The sequence below is a fragment of the Ovis canadensis genome, chromosome 3 (genome assembly GCF_042477335.2).
Source record: "Ovis canadensis isolate MfBH-ARS-UI-01 breed Bighorn chromosome 3, ARS-UI_OviCan_v2, whole genome shotgun sequence".
NCBI lineage: Eukaryota > Metazoa > Chordata > Mammalia > Artiodactyla > Bovidae > Ovis > Ovis canadensis.
Window position 1 is genome coordinate 172,212,302 of NC_091247.1, and position 14,466 is coordinate 172,226,767.

The 14,466-nt window shown below is 39.0% G+C and overlaps 1 protein-coding gene across 1 annotated transcript in view; it reads left to right on the plus strand.

Annotated features, from left to right (window-relative positions):
• Positions 1–14,466, plus strand: part of CFAP54 (cilia and flagella associated protein 54) — a 325,750-nt gene that overhangs the window by 232,639 nt on the left and 78,645 nt on the right. The window contains exons 57-59 of the mRNA XM_069585110.1: positions 10,822–10,977; positions 12,441–12,546; positions 13,407–13,503. Coding sequence (XP_069441211.1) covers positions 10,822–10,977; positions 12,441–12,546; positions 13,407–13,503 — 359 coding nt within the window. The remainder of the gene's footprint in view (positions 1–10,821; positions 10,978–12,440; positions 12,547–13,406; positions 13,504–14,466) is intronic.

Sequence of the window (14,466 nt, forward strand, 5' to 3'; positions counted from 1 at the left end):
AGACACTGAAGAGACCAGCAAACAGAAGAAGTTAAACAGAGGGAACCGCCTTGGAAGTGACCCCACACTGCCCACAACACCAGAGAAAGGACCAGATATATCTTTACTATTTTTACGATCATTCTGTTTTTTTTTGTTGTTGTTGTTGATGTTGTTGTATGGTTGTTTTTTCTTCTTTTCTTTTCCTGCTTCTTTTTTTTTTCTAACTTTTTAAAATTGTTAAGTCCTCTATTTCTCCTTTAATTTTTATTTCTGTAACCTACTATTACTTTTCAAAAAAAAAAAGACCCTATTTTTTAAAGCAAACACCATAGATAGTCTTTGTGTGGTTGCTGTTGTTGTTTTTTAATAATTCCTGTGGCTTTGTTTTTTTGTGTTTTTTTTTTCTTCTTCTTTTCTTTAATATTGTATTTTTGAAAATCCAACCTCTACTCTAGATTTTTAATCTTTGCTTTTTGGTTTTTATTGTCAATTTTGTACATTTAAAAACCGAAACTTCACTACCCAGTTTTACCTGAGAGCGAGATTATGGGCTTGACCACTCTCTCCTCCTTTGGACTCTCCTTTTTCTCCACCAGGTAGCCTCTGTCCCTTCCCTCCCCCTTCTCTTCTCTACCCAACTCTGTGAATCTCTGTGTGTTCCAGACGGTGGAGAACACCTAAGGAACTGGTTACTGGCTGGATTTGTCTCTCTCCTTTTCATTTCTCTCATTTATCCTCCTGGCCACCTCTGTCGACTTCCTCCTTCTCCTCTTCCCTGTATAACTCCATGAATACCTCTGAGTGGTCCACACTGTGGAGCACACATAAGGAAGTGATTACTGGCTAGCTTGCTCTCTCCTCTTTTGATCCTACCTCATCTCATTCCAGTCACCTCTAACTACCCCCTCCCTCTTCTCTTTTCCATGTAACTCAGTGACTCTCTCTGGGTGTCCCTCAATGTGGAGAAACTTTTCATCTTTAACCTAGATGTTTTATCATCAGTGCTATATAGATAGAGAAGTCTTGAGGCTACTGTAAAAATAAAACTGAAAACCAGAAGCAGGAGGCTTAAGTCCAAATCCTGAAAACATCAGAGAACTCCTGAATCTAGGGAATATTAATCAATAGGAGTTCATCAAATGCCTCCATACCTACACTGAAACCAAGCACCACCCAAGGGCCAACAAGTTCCAGAGCAAGACATACCACACAAATTCTCCAGCAACACAAGAACATACCCCTGAGCTTCAATATTCAGGCAGCCCAAAGTTACTCCAAAACCACTGACATCTCATAACACATTACTGGTCAGTCCATTGCACTCCAGAGAGAAGAAATCCAGCTCCACCCACCAGAACTCCAACACAAGCCTCCCTAACCAAGAAACCTAGACAAGCCACTGATACAACCCCATCCACAGTGAGGAAGCTCCATAATAAAGAGAACTCCACAAATTACCAGAATATAGAAAGGCCACCCCAAATGCAGCAATATAACCAAGATGAAGAGACAGAGGACTACTCAGCAGGTAAAGAAACAGGAGAAATGCCCACCAAACCAAACAAAAGAGGAAGAGATAGGGAATCTACCTGAGAAAGAATTCCGAATATTGATAGTGAAAATGATCCAAAATCTTGAAATCAAAATGGAATCACAGATAAATAGCCTGGAGACAAGGATTGAGAAGATGCAAGAAAGGTTTAACAAGGACCTAGAAGAAATAAAAAAAGTCAGTATATAATGAATAACGCAATAAATGAGATCAGAAACACTCTGGAGGCAACAAATAGTAGAATAACGGAGGCAGAAGATAGGATTAGTGAAATAGAAGATAGAATGATAGAAATAAATGAATCAGAGAGGAAAAAAGAAAAATGAATTAAAAGAAATGAGGACAATCTCAGAGACCTACAGGACAATATGAAATGCTCCAACATTCGAATTAAAGGAGTCCCAGAAGAAGAAGACAGAAAGACCATGAGAAAATCCTTGAGGAGATAATAGTTGAAAACTTCCCTAAAATGGGGAAGGAAATAATCACCCAAGTCCAAGAAACCCAGAGAGTTCCAAATAGGATTACCCCAAGGTGAAACACCCCAAGACACATATTAATCAAATTAACAAAGATCAAACACAAAGAACAAATATTAAAAGCAGCAAGGGAAAAACAACAAATAACACACAAGGGGAATCCCATAACAGCTGATCTTTCAATAGAAACTCTTCAGGCCAGGAGGGAATGGCAAGACATACTTAAAGTGATGAAAGACAATAACCTACAGCCCAGATTACTGTACCCAGCAAGGATCTCATTCAAATACGAAGGAGAAATCAAAAGCTTTACAGAGAAGCAAAAGCTGAGAGAATTCAGCACCACCAAACCAGCTCTCCAACAAATGCTAAAGGATATTCTCTTGACAGGAAACACGAAAAGGGTGTATAAACCCGAACCCCAAACAATAAAGTAAATGGCAATGGGATCATACTTATCAATAATTACCTTAAATGTAAATGGGTTGAATGCCCCAACCAAAAGGCAAAGACTGGCTGAATGGATACAAAAACAAGACCCCTATATATGCTGCCTACAAGAGACCCACCTCAAAACAAGGGACACATACAGACTGAAAGTGAAGGGCTGGAAAAAGATATATCCTGCAAATAGGGACCAAAAGAAAGCAGGAGTGGCAATACTCATATCCGATAAACTAGACTTAAAAACAAAGGCTGTGAAAAGAGACAAGGCCACTGCATAATGATCAAAGGATCAATCCAAGAAGAAGACATAACAATTATAAATATATATGCATCCAACATAGGAGCACCACAGTATGTAAGACAAATGCTAACAAGTATGAAAGGGGAAATTAACAATAACACAATAATAGTGGGAGACTTTAATACCCCACTCACACCTATGGACAGATCAACTAAACAGAAAATTAACAAAGAAACACAAACTTTAAAAGATACAATAGACCAGTTAGACCTAATTGATATCTATAGGACATTTCACCCCAAAACAATAAATTTCACCTTTTTCTCAAGTGCTCACGGAACCTTCTCCAGGATAGATCACATCCTGGGCCATAAATCTAACCTTGATAAATTCAAAAAAATTGAAATCATTCCAAGCATCTTTTCTGACCATAATGCATTAAAATTAGATCTCAATTACAGGAGAAAAACTATTAAAAATTCCAACATATGGAGACTGAACAACACGCTTTTGAATAACCAACAAATCACAGAAGAAATCAAAAAAGAAATCAAAATATACATAGAAACAAATGAAAATGAAAACACAAAACCCAAAACCTGTGGGACACTGTAAAAGCAGTGCTAAGAGGAAAGTTCATAGCAATATAGGCATACCTCAAGAAACAAGAAAAAAGTCAAATAAATAACCTAACTCTACACCTAAAGCAACTAGAAAAGAAAGAAATGGAGAACTTCAGAGTTAGTAGAAGGAAAGAAATCTTAAAAATTAGGGCAGAAATAAATGCAAAAGAAACAAAAGACACCATAGCAAAAATCAAAGCCAAAAGCTGGTTCTTTGAAAGGATAAATAAAATTGACAAACCATAACCAGACTCATCAAGAAGCAAAGAGAGAAAAATCAAATCAATAAAATTAGAAATGAAAATGGAGAGATCACAACAGACAACACAGAAATACAAAGGATCATAAGAGACTACTATCAGTAATTATATGCCAATAAAATGAACAACATGGAAGAAATGGACAAATTCTTAGAAAAGTACAATTTTCCAAAACTGAACCAGGAATAAATAGAAAATCTTAACAGACCCATCACAAGCACGGAAATTGAAACTGTAATCAGAAATCTTCCAGCAAACAAAAGCCCAGGTCCAGATGGCTTCACAGCTGAATTCTACCAAAAATTTAGAGAAGAGCTAACACCTATCCTATTCAAACTCTTCCAGAAAATTGCAGAGGAAGGTAAACTTCCAAACTCGTTCTATGAGGCCACAATCACCCTAATACCAAAACCTGACAAAGATGCTACAAAAAAAGAAAACTACAGGCCAATATCACTGATGAACATAGATGCAAAAGTCCTCAACAAAATTCTACCAATCAGAATCCAAATACACATTAAAATGATCATACACCATGACCAAGTGGGCTTTATCCCAGGGATGCAAGGATTCTTCAATATCTGCAAATCAATCAATGTAACTCACCACATTAACAAATTGAAAAATAAAAGCCATATGATTATCTCAAAGATGCAGAGAAGGCCTTTGACAAAATTCAACATCCATTTATGATAAAAACTCGCCAGAAAGCAGGAATAGAAGGAACATGCCTCAACATAATAAAAGCTATATATGACAAACCCACAGCAAACATTATCCTCAATGGTGAAAAATTGAAACCATTTCCCCTAAAGTCAGGAACAAGACAAGGGTGCCCACTTTCACTGCTACTATTCAACAAAGTTCTGGAAGTTTTGGCCACAGTAATCAGAGCAGAAAAAGAAATAAAAGGAACCCAAATTGGAAAAGAAGAAGTAAAACTCTCACTGTTTGCAGATGACATGATCCTCTACATAGAAAACCCTAAAGACTCCACCAGAAAATTACTAGAGGTAATCAGTGAAAATAGTAAAGTTGCAGGATGTAAAATCAACACACAGAAATCCCTTGCATTTCCATACACTAATAATGAGAAAGAAAAAGAAATTAAGGAAACATTTCCATTCACCATTGCAACGAAAAGAATAAAATACTTAGGAATATATCTACCTAAAGAAACTAAAGACCTATATATAGAAAACTATAAAACACTGATGAAAGAAATCCAGAGGACACTAATAGATGGAGAAATATACCATGTTCATGGATCGGAAGAATCAATATAGTGAAAATGAGTATACTACCCAAAGCAATCTACAGATTCAATGCAATCCCTATCAAGCTACCAGTGGTATTTTTCACAGAACTAGAACAAATAATTTCAAGATTTGTATGGAAATACAGAAAACCTCGAATAGCCAAAGCAATCTTGAGAAAGAAGAATGGAGCTGGAGGAATCAACTTGCCTGACTTCAGGCTCTACTACAAAGCCACAGTCATCAAGACAGTATGGTACTGGCACAAAGACAGAAATATAGATCAATGGAACAAAATAGAAAGCCCAGAGATAAATCCACACACATATGGACACCTTATCTTTGACAAAGGAGGCAAGAATATACAATGGATTAAAGACAATATCTTTAACAAGTGGTGCTGGGAAAACTGGTCAACCACTTGTAAAAGAATGAAACTAGATCACTTTCTAACACCACCACACAAAAAAATAAACTCAAAATGGATTAAAGATCTAAACATAAGACCAGAAACTATAAAACTCCTAGAGGAGAACATAGGCAAAACACTCTTCAACATAAATCACAGCAGGATCCTCTATGATCCACCTCCCAGAATTCTGGAAATAAAAGCAAAAATAAACAAATGGGATCTAATTAAAATTAAAAGCTTCTGCACAACAAAGGAAACTCTAAGCAAGGTGAAAAGACAGCCTTCGGAATGGGAGAAAATAATAGCAAATGAAGCAATTGACAAACAACTAATCTCAAAAATATACAAGCAACTTATGCAGCTCAATTCCAGAAAAATGAACGACCCAATCAAAAAATGGGCCAAAGAACTAAACAGACATTTCTCCAAAGAAGACATACGGATGGCTAACAAACACATGAAAAGATGCTCAACATCACTCATTATTAGAGAAATGCAAATCAAGACCACAATGAGGTACCACTTCACACCAGTCAGAATGGCTGCGATCCAAAAGTCTGCAAGCAATAAATGCTGGAGAGGGTGTGGAGAAAAGGGAACCCTCTTACACTGTTGGTGGGAATGCAAACTAGTACAGCCACTATGGAGAACAGTGTGGAGATTCCTTAAAAAATTGCAAATAGAACTGCCTTATGACCCAGCAATCCCACTTCTGGGCATACACACTGAGGAAAGCAGAATAGAAAGAGACACATGTACCCCAATGTTCATCACAGCACTGTTTATAATAGCCAGGACATGGAAACAACCTCCATGTCCATCAGCAGATGAATGGATAAGAAAGCTGTGGTACATATACACAATGGAGTATTACTCAACCATTAAAAAGAATACATTTGAATCAGTTCTAGTGAGATAGATGAAACTGGAGCCTATTTTACAGAGTGAAGTAAGCCAGAAAGAAAAACACCAATACAGTATACTAACACATATACGGAATTTAGAAAGATGGTATTGATGACCCTGTATGCAAGACAGCAAAAGAGACACAGATGTGTATAACGGACTTTTGGACTCAGAGGGAGAGGGAGAGGGTGGGATGATTTGGGAGAATGGCATTGAAACATGTATACTATCATGTAAGAAACGAATCGCCAGTCTATGTTTGATGCAGGATACAGCATGCTTGGGGCTGGTGCATGGGGATGATCCAGAGAGATGATATGGGGTGGGAGGTGGGAGGGGGGTTCATATTTGGGAACTCATATACACCTGTGGTGGATTCATGTCAATGTATGGCAAAACCAATACAGTATTGTAAAGTAAAATAAAGTAAAAATAAAAGTTAAAAAAAAAAAAGACTCTTGCCCACATTTTTTCCTTGCCCCTTCTGTTACCCCGTCCAAGCTCACTCTTCTTGCCGCACAACAGGCCAATATATCAGAGACGAGGTGTTGAGGCAAGGAATATGACTGTAATCAGAAAGCCATCTGGCCAAGAAGATGGCAGACTAATGTCTTAAAATAGCCATCTTATCGGGGTCTGGATGCCAGTATCTTTTATAGAACACGGAGCAGGGGAGGGTGAGGAATTAAAGTGAAAAGGCCATTAACCTTGCAGATATCTCCTGGAATGGCCAGCCTCACAGAGTATGTGTATTAATTTCTACCTTTCTGTAGCCATCCACCGGTGGATAGGACCAGGATGTCTCCCTGAACAAAGGCGCTTTGGCCTAACATTCAGACAGAGGGGTGGTGTTCCCTGAGGCAGGCCATTATGTATAGACACTATCCTTTTAATAAACAAAAGCAATAGGGAGTATGATTAAAATCAAAGAAACAGATGCAACAGGAGTAAGGTTTTGTTCTTTCCTGTAACACTTCTACCTCCTGACTGACCCTCATGCTTCTTTGTGGTGCCCTGCATGGCATGTGTGCCCCCCTCCTCTTGAGAACTTTGAGCAAAAAGAAACCAGTCTTTTCAGTGGCAATCATCTCCTGACCTGTTGACCTTGTCATACCTGAATAACAACCAAACCGACATTTTGAAACATCACCCCTCGCCTCCTGGGCCCCACTTACCTCCCATTCCAGCAGCTGCTCAGCTCAGGAGAAGCTGGTGATTGGACTAGAGTTGGGGAAGGAGGGCAACAGAAGTGTGTTCAAACTGCCCAGAATCTTTTCCCCTTGTTCCCCTTCTTCTCCTCCTCATCATGATTATTTTAATTTTATGATTATCATCATTTATGAATTTTATTGCTGTAGGGAAATCCATTCACCCCTATTATTAATGTTTCCTTATTTATGAAATTAGGCTAGCCTAGTTGACCTGCAGACTTCCTATCCTGTTCACTGATCCCATGAGAGCTATTTTCCTACATTTTTAGCCTGCAATTTATTTTATCAATATATTTGATTTCTACAAGAACTTAAAGTGCAGATTGTGTTAAATTGTGCAGATTGTGTTAAATGTATTCTCTGCTCTCCCGCCTTACTAATCTTGAAGATGTGTCACCGCTCAGTGGCAATACTGCTGCTGTTTTTTAGACTCACTTGAAGCAGAACAGCTTGGTTTCTGTTATGTTATATTAAATACCAACTTAAAGAACAAAAACCAAAAGCAGCTCTTCTGTCAAAATAACGTCAGCTTCACAACATCTTTTTCACAGAGTTGATGTTTATTGCAAAAAGGTGCGCTTCAATATTATGAAGCATAAAATTCCTCTGATTTGATGTTTCTCTACAGTTTTCCTTTACAGTGATAGTATAGATTACATTGCAAGAACAGAGGCACTTAGGTTATTTTTTTTCTTTGTGAAAACCTCTTGCAGAGAAAGACTTTTTGAGATTATTTTTCTAAAACAACAAAAAGATAAGTATCATGATTATTAAAGATTATTTTTCCCATTAATGACTGAACCTAGAGCTTCCTTATTAGCTGAAGAAGTAGATTACTGATTGAGGAAAGGTTTGAGAATGATGCTGGGGAGTGGGAATATAACTGGGAGCCATCATCTTTGCCTTCAAAGGATCTGTTATCTAGTTAGGGAGAGAGAAAGAAAAGTCAATTTCTATAACAATTCTTTTTCTAGTTTTAACAAAAACATAGAAAATAAGTACTATTATTATATGTCAGTAATTATTTATAGTACTATAGTACACATTGTACATGTATATAAGTGCCTCAATGACATGAAGAGACTTGATATTTTTGTTTTATATTAATAAACAGTTATAGTATACTTTGAAACAATAAGCAAGACATGTAATGGGAGAGGTATTGAGATGTGAGGTGGTATAGGACAAATGGTATTAGCATATCCTTCTTGCCTGCCATCTAATCGTTGTTGGTGATTATTGGGGTTTAAGAGCATGGACTCTGGAGAAAGAATTCTGGTCCAATTCCCTCCAGGAAATCATTTCACTTCTCTGTGTTTTCAGTTTCCTTTCTCATAAGATGTGGGTAAGAAAAGTACCAATTTCACGGGATGAAGTGAGTGGAATGTGTAACACGTTTAGAAGGGCACCTGGTTTCTTCTTAGAACTTCATAGGTGTCAGCTATTCTCATTGTTCCATGCCTGGCCTCCGTACTCTCTTAGGAAGCCCCAGGAAGCAAGCCTTCAGTTTCTTCATCTCCATGTCTTGGCAAAGTGCTTTGTCCAGAGGAAGGGCTGGGTAACTTCTTGTTGGATAAGAGAGGCGGGTGGGGAGAAAGACCCTTTTCCCACCATCCTTCTACTCAAATAGTTCATTCCTGAGCTACACATTTACAAAACAAAAAACAAAAACCCCTAGGCTTCTTAAAAACTCTTTGTAGGGCCTGGCATCTTGGATTTCAAATTTTCAGAACTTGAAGTAACCTCAGATAGTTTCCAGTTCTGCTGCCTCAGTGCTCAGTGGCAGATAGGGACCTGTTCAAAGGCTCTGGTGACACATTAACACCAATGACTGGCTTGTACCCAGCATTTCAGCTGGAATCCTACACATTCTGCAATTCTACACTACCTTTCTTTTCATACTCCCCCTACTATGCCTGTTAAGCTATTCTATCAATACAACTTTTCCGCCAAGTTGCCTTTTGCTTTTATTGCAACATTTTTCTTCTTTAAACATATCAAAGGTGATCATCAGTTACCCGCCCTGATGGCTGTACTCAATAGGCAGGCTTTCGTGACCTTTCTCAGGTCTGGCCCGGGGCTCCTATAACCTGCCACCACAGCGTCCTGGGCTTTCACTGCCTACACAGTCAACTGCACAGTATTTTGATTGCCTATCTGGCCGTTCACATTTTCTGTTAGACATTAAGCTCCATGGTCTCTCACTTAAGGGGTTTGCTGCAGAGTCAGGGTTTAGGGTATGGGCTCTGGAGCTGACTACCTAGGTTCAGATCGTGTGATTTTGGGCAATTTATTTAAACTTCACTGTGCCACTGCTTTTTCCTCCGTAACATGAGCATAATAATGATATCCACTCAAAGTTGGAAGGATTACATGAAATAATGCTTAAGTACTTGGGATGGTACCTGGCATTGTAGGAACCTTAGTTCTTATTTTCCACTTTTATCTTTCTTATCCAGTGCCTAAGAATTCAGAAAATATTTGTGGAATAAATATCTGTCTTTCTTTGGGGTGATTAGAAATTAAATCTAATGCCCCTTCAATAATATAATAATCCTTTATTATGTTAAGAAGTGATGGGACCATACCAGAAGTATGACGTGAGGTCTTTGTCCATAATGGGTTTGCAAACAAGTTATAATGAGAAAATATACAATGTGAGGAACCACTATAGAACTGAATAGAAATTACTGCCTATTAATATATGCAAATTTTATTGGGAACAACATAAAACTTTATAAATCTTCCAGGTGTTTCACTACTAACAACGTTATCTCTGGAACCCAGAAGTTATGTAGAGCATTATGAACTTTTAGAATGTAAAAAGACTCAAGAGATTATCCTTCATCTTAAAAATGAGAAAAATGTTGAAATTTATCAGAGACCAAGTTTCAAAAGGCTATTGTTTATAGTTCATTGAAATATTTGGGTACTGAGTTTCCTTTAAGTGTTTGTTCAATGCTAAAAACTGAAGACACCTAGAATTCTATTCTTTTTTTTTTTTTTTGACCTTGCTAAGGGCTTGTGGGAGCTCATTTCCTGACCAAGGATTGAACCCAGGGCACAGCAATGAAATCCTGGAATCTTAACCACTAGGCTGCCAGGGACCCTCCTCCCCCTACACACCCAGACTTCTTAGTTGCACCTCCTGTGAGAGGAGTCTGTTAACTGGGAGGTTGGGTATGAATGAGTGTGTGTGTGTGCTGTCACTTCATTTGTGTTCGACTCTCTGCAACCACATGGACCTTAATCTGCCAGGCGTTCATGGGTTTCTCCAGGCAAGAATACTGGAGTGGGTTGCCATGCCCTCCTCCAGGGGATCTTCCCGACCCAGGGATCGAACTGGCATCTCCTGCATTGCAGGCGGGTTCTTTACATTAGCACCACCTGCAAAGCCCTTGTTATGAACACTATGTATATTTCTCCCTCTTCATCTAACATCTTTCTTTTAGGACATACAGTGGCCAAGCAAGTATATTATACCAGTAAAAAGAAGGATCCTTCAAAGTGGTTACCTGCCCTTCATTTTTTTGAAATAGCTTTGAAGCTCGCTAGGACATCAGGAACAGAAGAACATGAGGTGGAAGCTGAAATCTTTTTTCAGAAAGGTAAGATGTATTTGGAGTCACAACTATGATAAATTTTGGCAAAACTGTTTTTCCTATTAACAAAAGGCTTCTTAAAAATCTGGTCACTGATTATATAAAATATTGATTTTATAAAGGGTGTGGTGTTGACAAACACCTTGATGTCTCTGCCAAACTCAGTTTTAGATAAAGTGAACATGCTCATATTAAGTTTACATCTAGAAAGGGAAAAAAGACTTCTATTTTCATTTCTTTTATAATTACGACTGGCTTTCCTTATGCAAAGTTTCACATTCGACACAAAAATCTCATTATCAGCCATTTAGCTATGAAAAATGTTACTTAAAGAATGCTTAGAAGATATTTTTATGCATAATTTCATTACTTAGCTAAAATAGCCAGTTTCTGTAAAATATACCTATCCATTTAAATAGCTATAGCATATCTATACTTATAACTTACAATACACATTTGCATAATGCATTCATATAGCTTTGTTGTGGCCATTTTAGCCCTGAGAAAAGTGATGATGACAATTGGTATCATTTATTGGACACGACTGAACAACTTCACTTTCATTTTTCACTTTCATGCGTTGGAGAAGGAAATGGCAACCCACTCCAGTGTTCTTGCCTGGAGAATCCCAGGGACGGGGGAGCCTGGTGGGCTGCCATCTATGGGGTCGCACAGAGTCGGACATGACTGGAGTGACTTAGCAGCAGCAGCAGCATTGAACATCTACTAGGAAAAAGCACTGTAATCAGTGTTTTACATCTCATATTGCCAGTTCCTACAATAGCACTACAAGGTAGGGATGATCAGTCCTGGTTGGCAGATGAGGGGAGTCTGGGTAAATAACCATCTATAAGTCAAGAGCTACTAAATGCCCAGATGTGAATTTCACATGAGGTGGCTCTATGCTCTGTCCACATGCTGTACAGAAACTGTTAATGCTTTTCACAGTGATTATGAGATTTCTCTTTCCAGTCCTGGCTATAGAAGTAGCATTCCAACGCCTGGCATTTGAAGGCTGCAGCTCACCAGGAGGGAGGCAGAGCTGTGTGCACACGAGAGCATTTGCATCATCTGTGTTGGTTTTCCAGTGTCTGCTGATTTTCTAGGATTTGTTTCTAGCAAAGGTGTTTCCTATGATGCCTGCAATGACTGAGGAAGGAAGAAAATGGATGTAGATTAAAGAAATGCACTGCAGGAGGAAGTGAGAGCACAAAGTAAGGAAATGGAAAGAAAACAGGATGATGACACCTGTGTCTGAACAGTGAGAGGAGGCAGGGGAACCTCGAGGTGCCCAGGGAAGGAAGCAGCAGCTCTTTCCCCACTGGCGTACCTTCCAGCAGGAAACAAGAGATGGGCAAGCAAGGAGAGCACATCCAGTTTTCCAAGTTTCCAGCATAAAATATTTGTTCTCAAGTCCTAAATGACAGAAAAAAGAAAGTCCATCTTTGTATATCCTTTTTCTCTTTCAGGCAAAATAGAATGTCAAATATTGATGGAAGAGAAACCTCCAACTATGCAACTTGAGAGTCTGTTTGAAGCTATACAGCTAAGCTTGAGACATGATCAAAATTCAGGGTAAAAAAAAAAAGACCTTTCCATTATCACAATATGTGTTTGGGCTTGATCCCCATGTTCTGGATGTGTGCTGAAATGACTGGGACACTCTCTTCTCATGGCAGGGCTAGTTTGGGGTGTCCATTGTCCAACTGGTTCACTGACTTCCTTTTCAAGCTTGTTGCTTTTGGCTCTGCTCCAAGGCTTTATTCTCAGTGACCATTGATGACAACAGGTAGCCTGATGACATACTGGACTGTAAATCACTTCTGGGCTATACTCAGCTTGATCTCCTGTCAGTCCCAGGATACAGGAATTTCTACCAGATGTGAAATTGTATCGAGAAGGGATTTGTGCCATGCGGGTTCATCAGTGCCAAGGCTGGCCAACTCAATTCTGTATAATTGACTTGATGCACTGATTTAAATGACCCTGTCCGACAGGTTTGATAGTGAGCACACAGCCCTCACCCACACCAAGTAATGGCTTTCAGCATAACTCTGTGTGTCTCTTTAGAATCTAATCAGTGTAGGAGGGTAGAGACAGAGATCTAGTTTTCCAGGTTTGACTATCACTTCTGTAGTGCCTTGTGTGCTGGAATATTCCAGAATGGTCTTGATGCTGGACTCCTTGCAGTCATGGCAGGAGGAGATCACAGGACAAGGAAGAACATACAGCTGTCTTTAAGAGCTTCTGATTTCAGTAGGGAGGAAGATGCCAGTGTTTAAGCCACAGGTGCTGTGAAAAAAGGGTCAGTTTGGAACAGTTGCTAGTTTTGCCTGTTTTTACCTTCATTTGCTCAGAAATTGTTGTCACATGATGCAAAATGATGCTTATGAGTAGTGAGGCTATGTAATAAGTACAATGTTTTATTGTTTTAGGTTGATAAGAGACTCCTACCTTGAAATAGCCTTATTACTTTTACACATAAGGAAGTCAAAGAGCAAACTTCCAGTGTCACCATTGACAACTATTAAGGTAATAAATGATTTTATTAGACATATAAAGTATTAAATGTAAAGTATATTGCCTTTGAGCTTGCTTATTTTGCTACCTCTGTGCAATGGATATAAAGAGACGTTTTTCTTTGTGACTTGCAGGAATTAATTCATTATTTTAAGCTCATACTCATATTTAGATACCTCTTTGGACATTGTTACATAAAATTCTGGAAATGGATTTCATTTAGAGATTTTTGCCTGTTAAAATGTTATCCATGAAATGTCAATCAGTCAGTTCAGTCGCTCAGTCATGTCCAACTCTTTGTGACCCCATGAATCACAGCACTCCAGGCCTCCCTATCCATCACCAACTCCCGGAGTTCACTCAGATTCATGTCCATCAAGTCAGTGATGCCATCCAGCCATCTCATCCTCGGTCATCCCCTTCTCCTCCTGCCCCCAATGCCTCCCAGCATCAGAGTCTTTTCCAATGAGTCAACTCTTCGCATGAGGTGGCCAAAGTACTGGAGTTTCAGCCTCAGCATCAGTCCTTCCAATGAACACCCAGGACTGGTCTGCTTTAGGATGGACTGCTTGGATCTCCTTGCAGTCCAAGGGACTCTCAAGAGTCTTCTCCAACACCACAGTTCAAAAGCATCAATTCTTCAGTGCTCAGCTTTCTTCACAGTCCAACTCTCACATCCATACATGACTACCGGAAAAACCATAGTCTTGACTAGATGGACCTTTGTTGGCAAAGTAATATCTCTGCTTTTGAATATGTTATCTAGGTTTGTCATAACTTTCCTTCCAAGGAGTAAGTGTCTTTTAATTTCGTGGCTGCAGTCACCATCTGCAGTGATTTTGGAGCCCCGCAAAACATGTCTGACACTGTTTCCACTGTTTCGCCATCTATTTGCCATGAAGTGATGGGACCAGATGCCATGATCTTCGTTTTCTGAATGTTGAGCTTCAAGCCAACTTTTTCACTCTCCTCTTT